The sequence below is a fragment of the Solanum stenotomum genome, chromosome 2, assembly GCF_019186545.1.
Source record: "Solanum stenotomum isolate F172 chromosome 2, ASM1918654v1, whole genome shotgun sequence".
In the NCBI taxonomy this organism is placed as follows: Eukaryota; Viridiplantae; Streptophyta; class Magnoliopsida; order Solanales; family Solanaceae; genus Solanum; species Solanum stenotomum.
Genome location: NC_064283.1, coordinates 5,914,121 through 5,928,038, shown reverse-complemented (window position 1 = coordinate 5,928,038; position 13,918 = coordinate 5,914,121). Strand labels below are relative to the sequence as shown.

Below are 13,918 nucleotides of genomic sequence, written 5' to 3'. Positions count from 1 at the left end.
CCCCCCCCCCCCTCCCTCGCCATCCCTATCAAATTTTGTTTTTTTTTAAAGAAAAAAAAATTGTTTTTGGAAAATACTTCAAATTTTTTTTTAAAAAAATCATTTTTATGCCACCCCCTACTCCTATCCCACCCCACCACCACCACCCAGGCCATTTCCATAAAAAAATTAAGATTTATTTTTGGAAATATTTCAATTTTTTTTAAAAAAATCATTTTTTACGTCACCCCCACCCCTACCCCCGCGTCACCCCGTCAATTTAAAAAATCTGGGGTCAAGTCCTAGGTCAAATCTCAGGATCGGATTTTAGAACGGTCATCGGAGTCTTGTCCTAGTTTGCGAGTCGGGGTCGGTCCTAGATCAATTATCGGGGTTGATTTTTGGATCAGAAATTATTTTCCTAAGGAGTATTTTTTAGTCTCAAACCAAAAATAAAAGATATTTTTCGAAAAATATTTTTCATTCACCAACCAAACATTAAAAAATATTTTCTAGTCACCAACTAAACATGAAAAAATATGTTAGAAATCTACTTATTTTTCCATGGAAAATGTTTTCCTTCCTACCAAACACACCCATGGTCTTAGTGAAGGACTCATGAAAATTCTCATATTTAATCGGGTCCCCATACTAAATTATCTACACATCAGATGTTCAGTTTAATACATAAAGAGTCTCATATCAATTCTTTAAAAATTGTGTAGTCTCTTTAATATGGATTTGAATAATTCTCACTTCATGAATTAATTTTTTAAATTAAATTAGGCTCAAGATTTATTTCGTAATAAAAACCTTCAATTTTTTTATACCACTAAATTAGTAATTACCTTTAAACATTATAGTAAGTATTTATATATTAATCAAATTTTATTAGCAAAATATGTGTCATTCACACACATTTTATCATTCAATCTATCCTCAAATTATTATTTTATTGGGAAAGTTAAATTGCTTCAATAAGTTAGAAATACTTATTTTTTGATGAAAAAATATTTTCCTTCCTACCAAACACACCTATAGTCTTAGTGCAGGACTCATGAAAATTCTCATATTTAATCCTAGGTCCTCATACTAAATCATCTACACATCAGATATTCAGTTTAATATGTGAAGAGTCTCATATCAATTCTTTAAAAATTGTGTAGTTTCTTTAATATTATTTGGACAATTCTCACTTTATGAAATTAATTTTTTAAATTAAATTAGGCTCGAGATCTGTTTCGTAACAAAAACCTTCAATTTTTTGTACCACTAAATTAGTAATTACCTTTAAACATTATAGTAAGTATTCATATATTAATCAAACTTAATTAGCAAAATATGTGTAATTTCTCACACATTTTATCATTCAATATATCCTCAAATTATTATTTTATTGTGAAAGTCAAATTGCTTAATTTGTTGATATAAATATTAAATACGAATAAGTATATAAGTATATGGAATATCATTTACGTGTAGAAATTAAATTTGTCCTCCTATAGAATCAAACAACACTATGGAAAATATACTTTATATATTATACTTTAATAAAGGCAAGGGTGGCAGCCACATTTTACATATGGTCAAAAATTTAAAGTTGGGGTAGGTTTTGAATTGAACCAATATTTGCCTTTGTCTCTACACCTTTTTTGCTACAAAACAAATATTAGATTCCCATTTGCACTTTGCCTCATCATTGAAGTAATGGGGTGTCCTTTGTTCTGTTTTTAGCCACTGTGCCTTTTTGAAGTTGTTTGATAGGATGTATTAGAGAATTTAATATATCACGTTTAGTATTATTCTAATATACTTTTCTATTATGCTATAATTATTTTTAACTATGTACTATTTTCGTAGGGTGTGTTTGGTACAAGATCAAATGTTTTTTTTATGAGGGTAAATTTTCATCTGGTGTTCGTTTGTTCGCGGGGTTTATTTAAAATTGACGTTTCTAATCAAAATTTAATTTATATCTACGATACACTCAATTTCGAAATCTTTAACTAAGGATGAATCAGTCTTACCACAACACATGGTTGTCGGCATCCTTTAACATTGTGTAAGCTTTAATAATTTAGTCCATCAGGGACAAAGTCTCATAAACAATATTCCTAAAATTGGCAATTTTTTTTTAAAAGTTTATTTTAGGTTTAGCAAACATAAAAATCATATTAATATGTTATAGTAATAGTTTTCATAATTGCGTTCCATAGCAAATTTTATGTTTGCTATGGAGCATCAGATTTGTATAAATCACAGGCATTTGTTTGTGTAAAAGCGCAGCAATTGTATATGTATATCGGTTAGATAATTGTATATATATAACTACTATGTATATGTATCAATGATTGTGTTTGTATATCTACATAAAATTTGAATTTATATACAATTAAATCGAAATAAAATATTTGTATATCAAATCTCTCTCTTTCTCGCTTTATACAACATAAATTATACATTGTAATTTGTATAATTTGTGTTTGTATAAAGCGAGAAAGAGAGAAAGGCAAAACAAAATGGGTAAGGGAAGCTGTATTTGTACAATTATAAGTGTATAGGACGAAAATATATGTATTTATATTTGTATATATAGGCTTCTCTCACTTTATACAAACACAAATACAATTTATACATTTGTGTTTGTATAAAGCGAGCGTGATCAGGGAGAGTGGCGAGCGAGATTCCCTGGAGAGAGGCGAATGACAAGTGTTTGGTACGAATTACAATTAAATGAAACTGTGATTATAAAATTTAATTTGAAATAATAATTTGCTATTTTATATAATCTTCCCTTTTTAATTACTTTTTTTATTGGTATTAATTAAATGATGTAACTAACCATGTCTTAAACCCCTTTTTTTGTTATATAATTCATTTATGAGTGTGACATCAAGCCTCTCACTCTTCCAAAACCGTGTGCGAATTCTCATCCTATCAATTCTTGGATTTTGATTTGATTTGTTACCCTTTTCTACATCTTTACTTGTTGGGACATTAATCTTGGACGGAAAATTAAAGAAACTATTGAGGTCCATTTTGTACACAAAATATTAATGTCAAATAATTATGAGTAATAGGATGGAAATAAACTAGTGTTATGCGAAATCTAATAAAATAAATTTCGAAAGATGATAAATCAAATAACAAAAGAGAAATATATATCAAAAGAGATAAAACATAGTTCAGTTAATTGGCCTTTATCCACAAATGTGTGCAAACCATTATATATAAAAGAACAAAAAATATCAAGAGAAATAATCTCATAAAATTCACTAGGAGAAAAGAGGTTCACATAAATTACATAAAGTAATACTTGTCTTTTGAAAATTCTTACCTTAAACAATACTCGCAAAGTCCTTATGGCTACACTGTGGATATTGTCATGTGAAAAGGAAGGACCTCAATTTATAAAATTTGAAATATTTTCTTCAAAAAAAAAAAAAAAGAAAAAAAAAAAGAGAGGAAGAATACTATATCTTGTACGGCAGGGACATTAATGTCCCAAAAGTATAACGGGGGATATTTGCATATCATTTATAATAGTTCGGAGTTATATTTGTCCTTTTTCCCTTTTATATTTCATCATGATTAAGCAATGTTCATTCTAAATCACAATAGAGACGTTATAATGCGTATTCTTTTGACCCCACAAATACATCAAAAAATAAGGGTGTTCCACACCTTTTGAATCAATGAATGAGTGGCCAACCATCTTGATGTTAACTCTAATCTCAATATAAATTAAAACACTTTTAAAAATTTGATCAAACAAATCATTAGTGTTTCATACTGTATGCACAATATCATTTGAGATACGTTTTTTTTTAAAATAATTGGTCGAGAAGGGGAAATGGAAATTTTTTGACCAAAGAGCCATTATTAAAATTAATTTACTAAAATAATACGTTTTTTTGAAATTTTACAAAACTAGTATAAACGTAGTTCACAGTAACGTTTTAGGTTATATTTTATTAAAAAAAATTCAATAACAAAAGATAAAAATCTGATAGATTAAACAGACATAAAACGTTATTGTCAGTAATGTTTTATAATTCGTTACTCTGAGGCACGTTTTACAGCTAAAACGTGACTCACAGTAACGTTTTTCTGGAATGACTGAAAAATAAAAAAACAATCTCGTACATGCCTCATTCAACTTTATTAAACTTTCCACTATTAAAATGAATATATATATTTTACACATATATATTCACATATATTCTCTTTTCTTCTCTTTTCATACATAGATAATAATACTTTTGCAAGGAAAATAAGTTGTGAGGAGGCTTTACTACAATATCAATTAATTCCTTTGTCTCTTCTATTATGATGTAGCCATTATATTTTGTTTAATAATTGATTTGCTTACTTATTACATCAATTTTAATTCAATATCTTCTTTATTGATAGTCTAATATTTAATAATGATAAGAAATCGATTGGTCTAATATTTGAAAGGGATGCTATCTTAGGCTTGAATTAAGAAGATCTGTCATATGATTTATTTACAAATTTTGAAATTGAAATGATATAAGACAAGCTTCAATTTGTGTAAAGTCATCCTCACTTTTTTTTTCCTTTGGTTTAAAAAAAGTATTGTCTATGTGAAAAGAGAAAGAAAAGAGAAAATCATATATATTTCAAATGAAGGTATGTACAAAATATATCTATCCATTTTAATAGTGGAAATTTGAATAATGAATGAGAGATGTAGAAGATTGGATTTCAATTTTCACCATTGATAAACGTTACTGTGAGTCACGTTTTAGCTGTAAAACGTGCTTCAGAGTAAGGAAATATAAAACGTTACCGATAATAACGTTTTATGTCTGTTTACTCTGTCAGATTTTTGTCTTTTTGTTATTCAATTTTTTTGAATAAATATAACCTAAAACATTACTGTGAACTACGTTTATACTAGTTTTGTAAAATTTCAAAAAAACATATTATTTTGGTAAATTGATTTTTATAATAGCTTACTTTGGTCAAAAATTCGGGAAATGAAGAAGAGAATTGCAAGGTGAAAATCGAATTCCCAATAAGATAAAAGTTCAGGTAATTACCTAACTAAGCTAGTAAGCTACTAAGATTTTTCAGATAAATGGTCATTTTGAGTTCTATTTTTTTTTTGCAATAACTCATATTAGAGAAACATGCTTGTGAAGGGGGAAAAAAACGAAAGTGCTTGTTTTTTTAAATATGAACGTTCAATTTTTTGGGGTAAGTAAAAAAATTGTTTATCGAAGTAAGAATTTACGGAGCGAAAAAACAGCAATATTTATGATTAGTGCTTTCATGTAAAGGAACATTTTGAAAGTACCTTTGACATGATAAATAATTTTGGACTTTTTCACCAAACCATAATCATGTTATTCTTTTGAAAAGAAAACCTTCAATACTCACAATTTGGCTGACACCTCACAGTAGCGGAGATAAAATTTGATAGATAAAGTTTTCATCAAAGAGATTTAAAATATAAAAAGATAAACCTATGAAGAAATCAAGAAAACCCACATTTTTACTATATATACATTAAAAAAATTACTTTTAACAACGTTTGAATATCTTACTCTGGCCATGCACCTCCAACAACAATTATCCATCTGAAATGACTACAAATGGAGTGTGGATCAACACAGAGACGGGGTGAGGATTAGGAGTTTAGGGGTTTTAAATTTTAGGATATAAGATAAAAAAATATTACAAAACATGTTTCCTTTTAAAAACAAAAAGAAAATTTTGTTGATATGACTACAATGGAGTGTGGAACAATATAAAGGCGGAACAAAAATTAGAAGTTTGGGGATTTTAAATTTTAGAATAGAAGATAAAAATATTGCAAAACGTGTTTCCTTTTAAAAACAAAAAGAATTTTTTGTTGATATGACTACAATGGAGTGTGGATCAATATAGAGGCGGAGCGAAAATTAAAAGTTTTGGGGTTTTAAACAAAAAAATTATATTTGTATGCTATAGCAAAGTTTGCATAATTGCGCTCCATAGCAAACATATATATGTATAATTCACTATACATATACAATTGAAAACTATGTCTATTTCGCTATACATATATACAAAAAGAAGCAATTGTATAATTCGTTGGCTTCTCTTCAGATTTGTATAATTTCGCTGTCAGGTCATTTGTATAAATTGTTGTTAGCCTCTTGTTTGTTTGTATATAAAAAATCGCTCTCTTTCGCTTTATACAAGCATAAATTAAACATTATACAAACATAAATTATACATTATATTTGTATAATCTGTGTTTGTATAAAACGAGAAAGAGAGAAAGGCAAAAAGAGAAAGGCAAAAGAGAACTGGGCAGGGAAATATTTGTATTGTATAATTATAAGTGTATAAGACGAATATATATGTATTTGCATGTGTATATACAATTTTCTTTCGCTTTATACAAACATAAATTATACATTATACAAACACAAATTTTACATTATATTGTATAATCTACGTTTGTATAAAATGAGAAAGAGAGAAAGGCAAAAGAGAACTGAGCAAGGGAATATTTTTATTGTATAATTATAAGTGTATAGGACGAATATATATGTATTTGCATGTGTATATACAATTTTCTCTCATTTTATACAAACAGAAACTCAATTTATACAATTCTGTTGTATAAAGCGAGAGAGGTGAGCACAGAGGGAGCGAGCGAGCGAGAATTTGGAGGGAAAGAGGCGACTGGCAAACGTTTGCTACAAGGCGTAATTAAATCAAACAGTAGCTACTCTATTTATTTTAGATTATAAGTTTGTTATTCTATACAATTATCCCTTTTAAAATTTAGAATAGAAGATAAAAATATTGCAAAGCGTGTTTTCTTTTTTAAAAAAATAAAAAATCTTGTTGATATGACTATAATGGAGTGTGGTGTGGACCAATTGTCACCAACAAGATGAATAGTCTTATTGGGCCAATCTTAGATGGATTAGCTTATTGGGCAATTCCTTCTGCCAACAACCCAATAAAAGATGGGCCATTACAAATCCAATTGGCTCGTTTTTAACAGCCCAAAACGTATACGAAAAATCATACTACCATATACACACACTAAATAATATTAATTCTATAGGCAATATTCTTTTATTGGCTGATTGCATTTTGCTCATAAGAAGATACTGACACTCAAGGGGCCGGAGCTAGTATGGATCGAGGGTTATTCGAACTCTTACAGTAGAAAATTATATTATTTATATATGATTAAAATTATTTATATGTTTATATAATAGATGTTGAATCCCCTTCAACTTCTTCGTATGTTTACTTTTTCATATTTTAAACCTTCTTCATGAAAATTTTAGGTCCTTCCCTACTGATCCCTTATAAAATAACTAGAAGTCTGAGACACTGATAAGTAAATATATGAAACTAAATAAGCCAAAACTTTATATACCGAAAGATATAACTGTAAAAAAAATTTAACTTACTATCGAATTATAGATTAATTCATTAAAAAAGATCAATAATAAAATTGATAGCTCGATAAAAAAAAATCTAAACCATTATCCAAAACAGTAAATGAATAACTCATTATAAATAAACAATTACAACATTTAAAAAAAAATCATTTTATCAATTTTGATTTAATTTTATATGATCTTAATTTCAAATTATATCCAAACAAAACCTAAAACAAGTCCAACAAAAACTTAAGGCGGCAGTAGTAAAGTGAACCGACTTTAATAAAAGACTTAACTATTAATTTCCATCTGAAATTATAAATGTGGAGAGAAGATTTGAATGACGCAAATTCAATATTCGAATTAATTCCTTATTTGTCTTCTTCTATTACTACACTACCTTGACTTAACACTTTTTTTAAGGAGATTCTTTATTGTTATTTCTATTTTACTTTTTGTTTGTTTTAATTTAATTAGATAGAAAATAAAAAAAATTAAAAGATTTTTTTAAAAATTATTCAATCCTTGCTAAATTTTGATTGATTGCTTCTAGTTTTATGAATTTTAAATTTTTTTTATAGTTTATGTGACGAGGAGTAACTCTCCTCCTTTTTCTTTCCTTTTATTTTGATAAGTTAGAGAGTAAGAATGTGCTCTCACTCCTAGTTTTACAATGCGAAGGTCTGGTTTCGTTTATTGAATCCCTTTGAGGGAACCTTCAGGAAAAAAAAATATGAGCATGCACCAAAAAAATAAAAAAATTAAACATCATCAAACACATGCACTTGAACTTTTTGACTACAAAAGTCTTAACAACTAAGACAAAATTAAAAAATACATACAAACTAAACCGACCAAATTAAAAAAATGCATACAAGTATTATATAAGTATTAAACAAGTGCTACTATATATAGTATAGAGCCAAAATACATGTTCCTTCACATTTGTCAAGGCCACTACCAAAAGTTCAAACATGGCATCAACTTCAACTTCACAAACCCCCTCCAATATTAATCCTTACTATGAAAATTGGCTTATTCAACTCCAAAATTTTCTTGAAAAATTAAATGCAATTTCATCCTCATATGGTGAAGATGAAGAAGAAAATAAAAGCAGTGAATTGGTGACACAAGTTTTGGATCATTACCAAGATTACTATAGAGAAAAATTCAATTCAACAAATAGAGATGTATTTCTTCTAGTTTCTCCACCATGGTACACTTCTTTAGAAAAAACATTTCTTTGGATAGCTGGTTTTAAGCCTTCTACACTTTTTCCAACTATTAATTACTCAATAGGTTCAGAATTGACAACAGAGCAAGGGGAAAAGTTGAAGAGGCTAAAAGCAGAGACTAAAAGAGAAGAAAAGGTAATGTAGTTATTTTGAACAAATTTTTAGTTATACTATTTCTTCTGTCCAGTCAAACGATGCTACATAAAATAGAACCGAAGGAACAGTAGTATATGTTGCAAGCCTTTATTCCTTAATGTGGGGTTTTTTTTTTTTTTTTCTGAGTGAATTTGAATTTATTTGAGCTTCAGTATAAATATCAAATAAATGGAAATTTTTTTAAATCTAAAAATCGAATTGCGATGTTTCATCGAGGTAATATATCAGATGGTCACTCAACTATGAATTCTTTTCTCAAAAAGCCGCTTAACTTTGATTTTTAACTCTAAAGTCACTCAACTATGAACTTTTTTCTCAGAAAGTCACTCAACAATAGATTATTTTATCAGAAAGTCACTCAACTTTGATTTTTAACTCAAAACTCAATTATAAATTTTTTACTTACAAAGTTATTCAACTACAAGTGTTTTACTTATAAAGTCACTCAACTTATTCAATTAATTTTTTTAAAATAAAAATTTAGTTGAATAAAAAAATTATTTCTAACTAAAATTGTAAAAAGATGACTCAACTACTTAATTCGATCTGCTAAAAATATAATTGTGATCCTTCTATTTTACCTTTTCCCCCAAATTTTATAATTAGGATTTATTATTTTAAGAACCTTTAAATTTGATATGTTTTATGATTTTTTTTTTGAACACTATGTTTAATCTGTGTTTATCGGAACATCGTTACAGTTTGGAAAGAATTTAATCATAGTATTCTGGCGATGTTAGATAATTTTTTAAGCATGGTATAATTGGCATTTCAAATGGATATTTAATTTATTTTTTTGCTCTGAAATAAAAATTTGATGTAAGTAAATTTTAATTTTAAAAAAACTAATTGAATAGGTTGAGTGACTTTTTAAGAAAAACACTCGTAGTTGAGTTGAGTTGAGTTGAGTGATTTTTGAGTTAAAAATTAAAGTTGAGTGACTTTTTGAACAAAAAACTAATAGATGAATTCATAGTTAAGTGATTTTTGTGAATGGGTTTCTGAAAAAAAAGTTGATAGTTGAGTGAATCTCAATGTTTCATCTAAATTTGAAATAGGTAATTGAAAAAGGGATGGCGAAGGTACAGGAAAGAGTGGCGGCGCCGCCGATATTTGAGCTGATGAAAAGAGGGGGAACGGTGGTGGACGGAGAGGCGAAGGATTTGGAAAGTATAATTGATGGGCTGAAAAATTCGATGATGTCAATGGTGGAAACAGCAGAGCATTTAAGAGGATCGACGGTCAGGAAAATTCTGGATATTCTCCGGCAAAAACAGTCCGTCAAATTGTTGGCGGCGGTGGCCAAGTTTCATCTTCAAGCCAGAAAATTGGGTTTACAAATGGATATTCAGAGTACTAAAAAGGATAAATGAAGATTTTATCAATTGAAATTTTTCACACACGAAAAAATGTTTTTTTTTTTTTTTTAAAAAAAGTGGGGATATTATATTTACTTCAGTTAGTTCTAAATGTTCGTAGGAAATATTTAGTTTTTGTTCCCTTTGTCCGTCTTTACTTGTTTGGTATTTGACTTGGGACGTGTTTTAACTTTTAAGAAGCAATGAATAAAATGAAAATTTTATTATATGGATATAATGAATCTAATGCCTTAAAATAAAAATAAATTATTTCTTGATTTTCTAAGATGAATAAGCAACCATGAATAGTTATTTTTAACCTAATGAATAAGTAAAAATGGACGGAGGAAGTAATTATGAGAAAAAGAAGTCTAAGATGGGTCATGTGATATGGTATTTTTGATTTTTGTAGAGTATGTCTTTCTTTTTCCTGATATTCTTGATTTTCTTATATACTTATAGTAAAAGTTAGTACAATTTAGTGGGAGCATCATTTTAGTATGTAATATTGAGTTGCTTATCTCTGATTATATTAAAAAAGATAATTCAAGATAAGATATTTGGTGTTAAACATAAAAGCCAAATTTTGTCACAAGTGGCCAGTTTGAAAATATGAACACTCATCGTTCAATGTGTTAAAAAGTTAAATTGGCAAACGTAAGGAATTTTAATGTGAAGCCTCATGCTTTAGCCAAGGCATCATAAATGTCAAGTATGATCGTCATTACATTAATGATGATTAAAAATAACAGATTTTTAGTTTTATTGCTCCAACCATAAAGTAAAACATGTGCTTAAATGACATTAATAATTTAGTAATGTACTCTTTCAAAAATATTTTAATGTATTAGTTTTAATTATAGAAAATTTCAGAAATAACAAACATAATAGAAAGACTTTATAGCTATAATTACGATAATTGTGATCCATAGTTATAGTTTCGTTTGCTACGAAAGTTACGATTTATATACTTATATCTGGATATTTTGCTTACGAATATACCAATAGCGTCTAGAGCCCAAATAGAGCCCGACCCAGCGATTTCCTCTATATAATGGGCCAAGAAAGGCGTCTAGACCCACGAGATATATATATAGGATAGCAGTGAAATAGTGGGCTTTTGGTGATTGGATTCTACAAGCAGCATTGGGCCTGACTCCAGAGTATGCAAATTGTGGCGATGCATGTTGCAAGATACTTTTTCTTCCTGCAAAGTTAAATGATTCTTTTATTAAAAAATTATAAAAAAACTTACATAAATCTCACTAGTTTTGGAGTTAATTACTTAGATACACTCTACTTTGCAATATTGTGAGTCTTACCAGCTTTTGATGCGTTCAGATACGTAATTATCAGATCTAGGTGTATATTTCTCAATACATGATAGGAAAACTCTTAATTATGGATAAGATACGTAATATTTTGGAAGTATAGATAATAATAGTGTATACAGTAATATATTATATCTAATTATGTAGTTTCTCCAAAATTATTGAATGACTTGTGGTATTTATTCAAAATTGAATGCATTTATTTTGTCACACAAAAATAGTTTAGTGAATTGGTATATATAATACTTGGGAAAAGTTGAGTGATTTTTATGTCAAGAAAATAATTCAATGACTTTGGTGGAATAAATATAAAGTTAAGTTACCATTCATGAAATTACCCCTTATATTATCTAACTAATAGCTCTCTCGATTTTATCCTCCTTTCTTCTTTAATCTGTTAAAAAATATCACTTTTGATATACTCTTATTATTGACTCTTTGATTTTAAAGTTTTACAAGATATATTAAAGATCACAAGATATATTTTGATATAATATATACTGTAATCATTTAAAATTTATTAAATATAAAGATAAAGAACGATCAAGATCAAGACCGTCGGATCCAAGATCAAGCTCGAAGCCCTTGGATTCAACTAGAAGTCAAGATCAAGATAAAGTTCAAGATCAAGTCCAAGTCCAAGTTCAAATTCAAGATCAAGATCAAGATCAAGATAGAGATCAAGATCGAGATAAATCCCAAGTTCAAGATCAAGCTCAAGAGCCCTTAACTTGAATCATGGATAAATCTTAGGAGAGGAGAATCATGCGATATTCATATAGAGGTCAAATTTAAATCATCCTAGTTCGATAAATACGCCTCTAACGGCCCTCGAATCATGGATAAATCTTAGGAGAGGAGAATCAAGGGATCAACAGATTTGTACCTGCAATCTTGATGAATAAAATTATGTTTCTTCTTATTTTATTGTGATTGCAATTCAAATCCTCATGACACCAAAGGATGAAGAACTCACCGCATTTCGCACGCCTATAGGTATTTATTGCTACAAAGTGATGCCTTTCGGTTTGAAGAATGCTGGTGCTATATATCAAAGGGCTATGCAAAATATATTTGATGACTTGCTCCAGAAAAATGTTGAATGTTATGTGGATGACCTGGTGGTACAGTCGAGAAAGAAGAGTGATCATTTGAAAGACTTAAGAATGGTGTTTGAGTTTCTCTGAAAATATCAACTAAGGATGAATCCATTGAAGTGTGCCTTTGAAGTTACTTCTGGAAAGTTCCTTGGCTTTATTGTGAGACATCGAGGAATTGATATAGATCAAGCCAAAGTTGATGCAATATCGAAAATGCTTGAGCCTCGAAATATTCACAAGTTAAAAAGTCTCCAAGGAAATCTAGCCTACTTGAGGAGGTTCATCTCAAATCTAGCAGGACGATGCCAACCATTCGGTCATCTCATGAAGAAATGTGCTTCTTTTAATTAGGACGAAACATGCAGCGATGCCTTTAAAAGTATCAAGTCATATCTAGCGAAATCTCCAGTTTTGGCTGCCCCTATACCTGGAAAGCCATTGATACTCTACATTGCAGCACAAGAAAGGTCTGTAGGAACCCTGTTAGCTCAAGAGAATAGTGAAGGTAAAGAAAACTCTCTTTACTACTTGAGTAGAACAATGACACCAAATGAGCTGAACTATTCGCCGATTGAAAAATTGTGCTTGGCGCTAGTCTTCTCAATTCAAAAAATGAAACATTATTTTCAAGCCCATGTTGTTCGTCTTATTTCTAGAGCAAATCCCATCAAGTTTGTTATGTCGAAACCTGTCCTTAGTGACTGACTAGCAAGATGGTACCTCCAATTCCAACAGTTTGAGATCGTGTACATCCCTCAAAAAGCTGTGAAAGGACAAGCATTGGTGGATTTCTTGGCAGACCATCCGATACCGGATGATTGGGAGTTAACTAATGAGCTTCCTGATGAAGATGAGATGTTAATTGAAGTTCTACCTCCTTGAAAAATGTACTTTGATGGAGCTGCACATCGTGGCGGAGCTGGTGCTGGCGTAGTGTTCATCACTTCACAAGAACAGATCCTACCATTCTTATTTACTTTGAAGCAATGTTGCTCCAATAATGTCACTGAATACCTACACCTCTAATGGCCCTCGAATCATGGATAAATCTTAGGAGAGGAGAATTAAGGGATCAATAGATTTGTACCTGCAATCTTGATGAATAAAATTATGTTTCTTCTTATTTTATTGTGATTGTAATTTATTTTGTCACTTTAAAATTTGTTGCAAACAAATTGGCACGCCCAGTGGGACCATCCATAAATGACATCGCCTCATAACCAGTGGTGGCATCAATCATTAGCTCAGGAATGGGAAGAGGGAACTCATCTTTAGGACATACATTATTGAGATCCCTAAAGTCAACACAAACTTGAATTTTGCCATTCTTCTTCCTTA

General features: G+C 29.5%; 2 protein-coding genes across 2 annotated transcripts in view; both read left to right on the top strand.

Annotated features, from left to right (window-relative positions):
• The first annotated feature begins 8,355 nt into the window (after positions 1-8,355).
• Positions 8,356-10,181, top strand: LOC125857038 (protein RESPONSE TO ABA AND SALT 1). The gene is made up of 2 exons (XM_049536707.1): positions 8,356-8,770; positions 9,850-10,181. The coding sequence occupies exons 1-2, from the start codon at positions 8,375-8,377 to the stop codon at positions 10,162-10,164; spliced, it is 711 nt and encodes a 236-aa protein (XP_049392664.1). The 5' UTR covers positions 8,356-8,374; the 3' UTR covers positions 10,165-10,181.
• Positions 8,465-13,918, top strand: part of LOC125857041 (ergosterol biosynthetic protein 28) — a 257,213-nt gene continuing 251,759 nt past the window's right edge. The window contains exon 1 of the mRNA XM_049536713.1: positions 8,465-8,469. The gene's annotated coding sequence lies outside the window, so the exon portion shown is untranslated. The remainder of the gene's footprint in view (positions 8,470-13,918) is intronic.